The sequence below is a fragment of the Typopeltis vanoorti genome, chromosome 19, assembly GCF_054136105.1.
Source record: "Typopeltis vanoorti isolate ZY-2024b chromosome 19, IOZ_Tvanoo_1.0, whole genome shotgun sequence".
Classification (NCBI taxonomy): Eukaryota; Metazoa; Arthropoda; class Arachnida; order Uropygi; family Thelyphonidae; genus Typopeltis; species Typopeltis vanoorti.
Genome location: NC_143567.1, coordinates 92,003,678 through 92,014,140, shown reverse-complemented (window position 1 = coordinate 92,014,140; position 10,463 = coordinate 92,003,678). Strand labels below are relative to the sequence as shown.

General features: G+C 35.0%; 1 protein-coding gene across 1 annotated transcript in view; it reads right to left on the bottom strand.

Annotated features, from left to right (window-relative positions):
- Nucleotides 1-226: 226 nt before the first annotated feature.
- The window catches only part of LOC150096340 (dnaJ homolog subfamily B member 12-like), a 173,152-nt gene continuing 162,915 nt past the window's right edge, over nucleotides 227-10,463 (bottom strand). The window contains exon 9 of the mRNA XM_090409183.1: nucleotides 227-1,130. Coding sequence (XP_090265309.1) covers nucleotides 1,009-1,130 — 122 coding nt within the window. The 3' untranslated portion in view covers nucleotides 227-1,008. The remainder of the gene's footprint in view (nucleotides 1,131-10,463) is intronic.

Here is a 10,463-nt window from a genome sequence, read left to right as displayed (position 1 = left end):
TCACCAGCTTATGCTGTTGGCTTCATCAGGGTACAATCAGGAAAGCAAAGAAAATGAAAATTACAAGCTAAACGTTAACTGGCAATTCTATTTGCCAGTTAAAAGAAGAAATAGAATTGTCAGTTAATGTTTAGCTTGTCATTTTCATTTTCTTTGCTTTCCTGATTGTACCCTGATGAAGCCGACAGCATAAGCTGGTGAAACTAGTTGGTAATTAAAATAGTTATTCACCTACACTTGACCAATATCTAAATAATAGTTTATTCTCATTAATCCTTGTGGTCAAGAATCAACAATTTTGAGTCCACGTGAATATTCAGAAAATTAATATCCCTTATTCTATATACATCTCTAAATGTCTGGAAGGAAAAAAAAAAGAATATACTGATATTTCTTCATTAGTTGCAGATAATTTTTATACAAGGCACACAATATAAATTTTATTATATAGTCATTTTTCAGAAGAATTAAAAAAAAAATTAACTACATTTCAGAAAGTAAAGACAAGTCATTATTTAATAATGAGCTTATTAGTATGTACATTTTGCTATTTAAGCCAAAGGCTTATATTATGCAAAGTACATTAACAGTTTCAATGTATGAGTGAAACCTGTAAATAAAAATATCTTGTAATGATGTTTAAGATGAAAAATGATACGAATACATGACACATGAAATGTATTGTCAAAATTCAATGTGGAATGGGTTGTTTAAAATCTTAAGTTTTCTAAACTGTATATTTGCTTTCAACTATTATACTTTGTCATTAAAAATAACAGATTTACTACTGCTATGCTATTTTATATTTCTCTGAATTTTTAGTCCCTCAGGAAACTACTATAAGCAACAGTTCAATATAATATGTCACCAGCTAAGAAAAATGAACTTCAGTCCTTTCAATTTTTCTTAATGCTTTTTTTTCTTATTATTAACACATGAAAAGAAACACTAGACTCATGTGCATTTAAATACTAGGATCATATGTACATTATTATTTTTACATAACTATTATCCTTGCTGACTTCTGTATAATTCATTTAAATGATCACATGAAGGTGTTCGAAAATTTTTAGCCTTTTCTTCTAAAGCTGTATCACGAAAACTTTTTGCCTTCCATATCATACTTTCTTCTGCAATACAAAAATTTGTCATTACTATAACTATACATTAAAAAAACATGAAGTTTTTAATTTCTCAAATGAGAAAGAATTTTCATACAGGTAGTTTTAATGTTATTTATAATTTATTTATAAAAAGAAAAACACATTTTATTGAATAAAAAAATTAATGATATAAATATGCATTAATTTTCTGTTAATTAGAAGAAATTCAAATTTTTACTGAGTATTTCTTGTACATGGGTGACATCTTATCCACCAGGAACAATGACATAATGGAAAATTTACATAATAAACTTAAAAACTTTATTAACCATCTGACTTTTTCACTACAAGTAAAAAAGGAAAATAACATTTTAAATGTATCTAGTAAAATTAAAATAAAATACAGGTAATGGACAAAAAAAAAAAACGGAAATTGACTCATTTTGATTAACATGGCATTGGTCCACTGTAGATGTCTAGATGCCCCCCTAAGTCCTGCTATGCTTCCTCACTGTGGTGGGATAGGTGAAGCACACTGGGAGTATCATTACTCCTGGCAGGGCCTCCCAAGGCATGAAGGCCATCCCACTATGCCCAGCTAAATGCTAGCAGGCGAAGACAGAAGAGGAGATTGGCACCATCTGTCTTAATTTACTGCCCATTAGACATTCATGGCGAAGGACTTAACACAGCACAACATGCTGGCTCGGACATCGCCCGGTTCAACAAGATCCGCGTTGCCATTTGGTAGCAGCTCCAGGGGTGGAAATGAGAAGTTAGTGACTGGCACTACCATCACCACTATCACTGACAAAAAAAAAATAATGAAAAAACTGGATCCAGATTCAGACTTAGCAAACATTTAATGACCGGAAATTGAAATATTAGGACTTTCTTACAATCAGGTCAACTCAAATTACTACAGCACGAACTAAAAAGATATGAATGGACTGTTATGGGACTTTCTGAAATTTGATGGCCCAAAACAGGAGAGCTAACAACAGATGAAGGACATTTTGCTTCTTTACTCTGGATGTGACTGCAGCGGTAAAGAAGGTGTCGGGTTTTTGATACACAAATCATCATGAAATTCTGTCATGGAATTCAATCGTATCAAATAGCAGAATTGCTCTAGTCTGCCTAAGAGGAAAACCACTCAATATCACCATCATACAGGTCTATGCCCCAACCACAGGCCACGAGGACTCTGAAGTAGAGGAGTTTTATGATCAACTTAATACAACAATCACCGAAATGAATAGAAAAGATCTTTTGATTGTACAGGGTGATTGGAATGCCAAAATTGGAACAGACATCAGCAAGGATTATCTCCCATTTGACGGACCGTATTGCTATGGGGAGACAAACGAAAGAGGTTTTGAATTGATCAATTTTGCCTCACAAAATGAACTCGCCATTACTAACACTATTTCTCCATAAGCCTTCCAGAAGATGGACATGGACTTCCCCTGATGGTAAAACAAACAACCAAATTGACTTTACCCTTGTAAGCACAAGATTTAAAAACTCCATCAACCTCACAAGAACCAAATCATTTTCTGGAGCCGATATTGGCAGTGACTACAACATGGTCATTACAACTGTGAATATGAAAATGAGAGAAATATTACCTACAAAATCAACTCGTAAAAGATATAATATAGAAAAATTAAAAGATCCCCAAATACATATACTATATAAATACAAATTAAAACAAATTTTTGACACAAGCTTCAAGAAATATAATAACATCGAATCTAAAACCAAATACTTCTTGAAGAAATCCTTGGATACAAAAGGAAAATAAATAAACCATGGATAACCAAAAATATTTTGGACCTATGCAACAAAAGATATTTGAAATCTCATATTAACAGCGGTGATAATAGAGAACAGTAAAATATTACTAAGATTATTAAAAAAGAAATCAAACATGCTAGAAACTTATGGATATTAGATGAATGCAAAAATATAGAAGAGGACTTAAATAAAAATAATTCTAAAAGTGCTTTTCAAATTATCAATAAGTTAACCAAACCTTTTACTGCAATTAATTGGAGCATAGAAGATGAAACTCCTATCATGGATAACCAGAAAATAGTTGATAGATGGAAATGTTACGCAACCAAGCTTTTTCAAAAGGACCCTCAATTGACTGACGATATTTTGGACGGAATTTTGCCAGGAGGTTCAGAGATTACCCGATATTAAAAGAAGAAGTCATTGCAGCAGTTAGCTCCTCAAAAATAGGAAAAATCAACAGGAATTGATAGTGTTACAATGGAACTGATACGCAAAGGAGGTGACATCATCATAGACACCTTACTAAATTTATTCCAGGACGTATGGAACACAGAGACCTAGCCTTCTGTCCTTGTACCTATTCTTAAAAAGGGAAACAGCAATAAATGTAACAACTATAGAACAATAAGCCTTATTAGTCATTCAAGCAAAATCCTGTTAAAAATACTATTGTCAAGAATCGAAAAGAAAATAGAAAGCAGACTGTCAGATGAACAAGTGGGTTTCCGGAAGTCCAGAAGTACAATCGACCATATTTTTACACTACACATATTAGGTGAAAAATACATAGAACATAATAAAATAATCTGTCACAACTTTTTAGACCTTCAAAAAGCTTTTGACTCAATATGGTACAGGGCATTATGGAAAATTTTAGAACATTACGGTATTGACAACAAAATTATTAGGATTATTAAATCTCTTTATTCCTCATCTGATATGAGAATTGAAATTAAAAATTACAGCAGTGAACCATTCCAGGCAGAATGGGGGTAAGACAGCGATGCATCTTGTCCCCTCCTCTTTTTAATTGTTTTCTGGAATACCTCATAGATGAAACTCTTCATGAATATGACAATACTACAATAGTAGTTGGTGGACTAAGAATAAATAACTTACGTTTTGCAGACAATATCGATCTTCTGGAAGAAAGTGAAAAAGAATTACAAGAGATAACCAGCCGCGTTTTCGGAACATTAACAATGATAACCTCAAAATCAGACATTGAATTCTTAAATATACAAATTGGCAATAAACAAATTGCGAATGTAAATTTCGCAATTTGTTTGCGAAATTTACATTCGTCCGTTTGCAGCAAAGATCACAGACAGTGGTGCAAAGGCTTGTGTAAGGCAACTCGACTATGATATCAACTCTGTGTAGTTCCCAGCGCAGTTTTTGTTGAAATAGATTTCTCATGACTGGTGTTGAATTTTTCACACAATTGCTTAGCAGTAGCCTACCTATTTTTTGTGGTACAGCGTGCTAATGCTCAAACATCCCTCTCTTGCAGTAAGCACTTTTATCCACTAATGCATTTCGCTGATGATATTTGTCCTGTTGACTGCCATGCTGACATAACCTCAGAGACTGTTCCTCAACTAACATGTGCAATTTCAGCTGTACTTGTCACAGATGAACCTGCCAGCCTAGCTCAACAATCAAGCCCCTTTCAAAGTCAATGAGGTCCTCTCTGGATTCCATATTGCATAAATCCATTCTAACATGCAATAAACAGTGGCACGCCTCCATTTGCCTTTATACACACATTCCTAGAATATCAAAAGGCAAATGCATATTAACTGCGCCTGTGTTTGGTGGATCGTAGACACTGCATTGCAACTACTGATAACATGATCCAATAGCTCAGTGTTTCCATTTTTTGTCCATTACCTGTATATTATAAACCCAGCTGCAAAAATATTGCAAATTATCTACACTTTCGATGGTTCTATGTAAAGAAATCAGTTGTATAGCTCTTTTATTTAAATATTACTTCTGATTCATCTCAGATACTGCTATCTCTGAATTATAGTAGATAAAGCTGATTTCAAAAAAGACAATAGCCAATTAATCAGTTTAGCTGTACATGAATCGGCGTGCATTCAAAATCTATTGAAAATCTAAATACTGTATTTACTAACTTAGATTAGCTCTGCTCATTAAAAATATTAATGTCGAGTTCTCAGCCTCAGTAGCACAGTTGATATTGATGATACCCTTTGGTTGAAAAGATCTGAGTTCAAATCTGGTCTAGAATGCAATGAACCTTCATGAGGACTTTTCATCTGAAGGTGAGTTAGCCAGTCTTATGTGGAGGTGGCTGGGTTTTTCCTCTTGGAAATTTGAGTTTTTCATCCTGCAAAACAAGCAACTAGCCAAAAGAACATATGTAATTTATAAATGTAGCAGACAATACAGACAGGGTTAGCTGTCCTATCATAAACAGTGGTATACCCAATTAGTGCTGGGTCCCAAATGAATGAGGATGAGTTGCAATTTGGGAATAAGTCAACCAAACTGCATTCTGTATCGGTTAAACAACAAACAAACACGAAATTTCATGTCAGCTGGGTTAAAAGAGATCCCCCCCCCCCACTGCTGATGAGCAAGGAGTCAGCTACTGCAACAAACAACAGAAGAATGAAAGATAGGCACAATCAACATATGAAGTATCAATGAAAAAGAAACTGAACTGGTGAAAGATCTAAAGAAATACTATATAACCATATAAAGAAATATTACATCTGTTTTAGTGTTTTTATCTGAGTAACACAAGTTATGTTACTTGGATAAAAACACTAAAAAAAATGTGATCCTACTAAATAATAAACATGGAATGTTATATTATTTTTATGGTTATATAGCCTACTTTTGTTTAAGGAGTGCCCCTTTTCTTCAATGTCATTGGCTTTTTAATCAAAAAGCTAAGGGCATTACTGATGTGTTATAAAAACCGATATATGAAGAATAATATAGAAGGAAAATTCGAACATACTTTTTTGGATGTCGTTGGCTGTCTCCTTATCCCAGTGATACATTCATCTGCTAAGCTGTTAAAGGAAGGGGGTTTGGGAAAAGCGGGAGGGTAAAGCAATGTGAGAGAATTATTTGAAAAAAAGCCAGGGTTTTTTATATGTATAATATTATTATTATTAAGGTGGGCAGAGAGCACTTTGGGAGGGGAGGATGAGAGAAGGATCTGAAATGGAAACTATTTTTTGGGGAAGAGGAAGGATTGATGGAAAAAGATCAGGGGTGAGAGTAACGGGTTGTAAGCCATTTCAACAGTGCATTGTCTTCAGAGCTTGTGGCGGGAAGTGGAGGACATGTCATGTCAGCTTGGTGTTTCTGTCTTTGGTGTGCTTGTGTTATTGGTCGGAGTCGTGAACTAATTTTTATGTTATAGAGCTTCCAACTCTCAGAGATTACGTAGGATCGGTGGATGTTTATTGAGTTCGTCACATTTTATGGCTATCGTTTCCGATATTCTAAGCATTGTTTCGTTATCTTGTATGTCTAATATTATAGCCTTGTCGATATGTGGGGTATGTTTCTGTTCACTGACCCTGTGGGGTCGGCGAACAGAAACGACAAAGATTCATTAGTCAGCTTTGACATAACTGCCCTTTTCACTAATGTCCCGATCAATGATACTATTCTTCTCTTACAAAACATATTTCTGCCCGATATCACGGCCCACATACTTTGCTCTGGATATTTTGTGTGGCAAAATAAGTATTACCCACAAAAAGAAGGTACAGCTATGGCCTCACCTTTCTCCCCCAATTGGTAACTTTTACATGAAAGCCTTCAAGCAACAAGCTCTAGATTCGGCCAGCCTAAAACCCAAAGTCTGGCTCAGATATGTTGATATTTGTGCCATTTGGCCCCACAGTTGTGAAACATTAAATACATTCCTAAGCCACCTGAACAAACAACACAAACGTATCCAATTCACCATCAAAATCAACTTTCTTCCTTTTCTAGGGACATTCGTCATACATCTTCCTTCAGACTGACTCTCATTCACTGTCTACCACAAACCTACACATACAGGCCAATACATACATAAAAATTCATACCACCATCCAACACAAAACTAGGAGTCATCAGCACCCCCAAACACAGCTCTGAACCAAGAATTTGAAATCATTAACCAAACATTTGTAAAAAAAATGGCTACAATAAAAAAACAGTTCACAAGATCCTCCATAAAAATGCTATTAAAAGCAAAAAAGATTACAAGAATGCCATAACCATACCCTACATTAGGGACATTCCAGAAAAATTAGATAGAACACTACTTAAATACAACATCAAGACAACCTTCAAACCCCCGGCAAAATTAAGAAATTTACTTAGCACCTCCAAAGATCTTCCATACCTTGCCCACCCAGGGGTTTACAAAATTCAACGTACCTGTAACCTACCTTACATAGGGGACGCACCATCCCAATCAGAAAAGATGAACACAAACACCACATTAAAACCTCCACTATGGTAAAACAGGCCTATCAGACTCCACACACCAAGCAGAATTGACTGGAAAGGCACTAAGTCCCTACACCGCACCAAAACCTGGTTTGAAAGAAAATTCAAACAAGCTTGTGAAATGCTAAAACATCATTTAAATCTGAACAAAAATGATAGATTAATTATTCCAAGAATTTGGAGGACCCATCCTCAACACACATGGCAACCAGAACAACCCCAGACAGAAAAAAATCTCAATACCAAAGGAGTATAGAGAATTTTTGAATTGTATATTATTTTGCACTATAGTTTAAGTCAATAAGAATAAAATTTAGATGGCTAAATCCCAGATTGCCAGCATATCCTCATTCGTTCAGTATCCGAGTAGATACCTAACATGATGCACCACAAAAAGATGAGGTTTGGACATTAGGTCAGAAACCCTGGTCTGTTTTCTACATTCCTTAAAAGGTTACATGAAGGTTTCCTCCCAGTTACACAGCTTTGACACCCTTAAGCACCCCAAAAGGTTTTAAAAAAGGTTTAGTTTTTTTTTTTTTTTTTTTTTGAGAATGTTGGTGAAATGAGAACTAAAACCACTTTCTTTCCATCTCTTTCATATAAATGAAACATTTCACCACAATGTAAAAGAGATGAACAGGAAGTACTAGGGACACATGAAACATCGATATTCTAAGTGTCCCTATTACTGTTTAAAAAGGGAAGCTAATGATGCATCATATTAGACTAAAAGTTGGTTATTTAAAGGCAAAAGAATATCTTCTTAAAGGTTACAGATTCCAAATAAACACCATTCTTTCTTTTTTAACTGCCTCTAATTTCTTTTTCTTTTTAAAAACTTCTTTGGCAATTAGGCTAAAATAAACAAATCTGAAAAAAAAAAAAAAAAGAAATGCAATTTTTGTTTGTATAAAATCCATATACTCAAAAAATTGGTTAATCATTTTGAAAACCAGTGTAAAACACTTAAGCATAGTAAGTTTTTTGAATGCAAATATGTTTTATTATAGATCTAATTCTAATATATATCTAATCTAAACAGACTGCAGAAGCAAGCATGAAAAAGCCAGGAGGTAATTTGGTATATCTATACAGAAAGCAGTTGAGTTTGTTGCTTTGGTGAATATGTTGTGGCCTAAGATTGTTGGCATTAGTGAAACCTGGCTTTCAGAGTAAGATGCAGTAACCAGAATTGAGTATAAAGGGTATAGTATTTTTAGGATGGACAGAAGAGATAGGAAAAGGAGGGGAAGGAATACTAATGATATCAGATGATTTGAGTCCAGTTAGGCTAGAAACTCATGAAAACATAGTAATGCTCCATGTACAATGAAATACAGGGTGTTCGGGATAAATTTGACATATTTATAATTAATTATATTTTTCCGTAAGTTACATGTATTAACACACACTTCTCTTCATTTAAAAGTTTGGACCCTTCTTCATTCATATACAAGATGTCAGAAAGGATGGATAGCTGGAACCCACCTGAATCATGGAAGAGAATAACTTGTATCATGATGATTCGTGCCCGCCATCAAAATAAGGATATTACGACTGCTGCCCAATGCTCCCTGAATACAGTAAAAACAATCAGGCATGAACTAGAGACTTGCAATGGTGACTACGAGGATGTAGCAAGAAGAAAGATCCCTAGCAGACGATCTGATTGCGTTCGTACAGCAGAATTCCTCGCAAATCTGCAGGAACAGGTGTTGAAGAACCCTGGCATTGGAATTCGGGCTTTGTTCGTGGAGTTGCTAACTGTAGTCAAGCCCTGGATAACAAGGGTAGCCAATGGTAGGCCGTATGTATGGCAGCAGGATTCGGCCCCTTGCCACACCTCTGGGAAAAGTCAAAAATGGTTGTCTGAAAATTTCTACGACTTCACCAGTCCAAATGTTTGGCCTCCAAACTCCCCAGACCTTAACCCCATGGATTATTTTGTATGGGGCGCAGTTGAAAAAGACACCAATCGCACTTCCAGTAATACAAAAGCCCAGTTAATGGATAAAATTAAAACAGTTTTTGCGGCCCTTCCCTGGGAGACTGTAGCATCAGCTTGTTCGAGGTTCCGAAGCAGAATTGAAGCTGTGATCGATGCTAATGGTGGTTATTTTGAGTAAATCTTGTTGATAGTATTGTAATTAACTCTGCCTGTAATGTTTTTTTGTCAATTCATTAAATTTAATAGATACAAAGAAGATTTTCTTTTTCCTTACGAAACTGTCAAATTTATCCCGAACACCCTGCATATGATGGAGTGTTGTTACAGATCTGACGATTTATTTAACTGAGGATGAGAATTTATCATTGTACAGATGATTAGGTCTCTACAATAATAAATTATAAGTGACTTAAATTATCCAAATATTGATTGGATAGAAAACTCGTGATAAGAATGAAGAAGAATTTATTCAGGTGTTGTGACAACTTTCTCAAGGTCAAAGAGTGTTAGGTTTGATGATAGCATCAGGAGTCTTAGTATAGGATATGATCATTTTGCTACCAGTCAGTAGAGTGATCGTGCAATACTGACTGGGTATTAAATTAAATACTATATGGATATTCTAATTAAGACAGGTTAGATGCTGAAATACAAAGGCCAAAAATTATGATAAACTTGGGAGAATACTGTGTTCAGTTTCATCGTATCAGTTACTGAATGCATGGCATAGGAAGCAGTGAAAAGTCACCTAACTGAGGCAGTATCTAAATGTCTCCCTAGAGTTGAAAGAACAAATAGGGTGGTAGTGAAATGAATGTCCCAAATTATTAAGCATGAGATCCATAAGATGTTGTGGAAGGAATATTGTGAAAATAATGGTAAGAAGAGTTGTGAAATATATAAAGCAAAAGCCAGAAAAGTTATGAGTACTGTACAGAAAGTTAAGTTGGAATATGAAAAGAAACTGGCTGTGCAGGTAACCCAAAAGAATTTTATCACTATGCTACAAGTAAAAGAAAGAATGAACGTGGAAGAATTACTTTACTGAGTACAGATGGTACTCTAGTGTCAGCAGATGCAATTGTTCAAATAATGAGTGCTCATTTCACCAT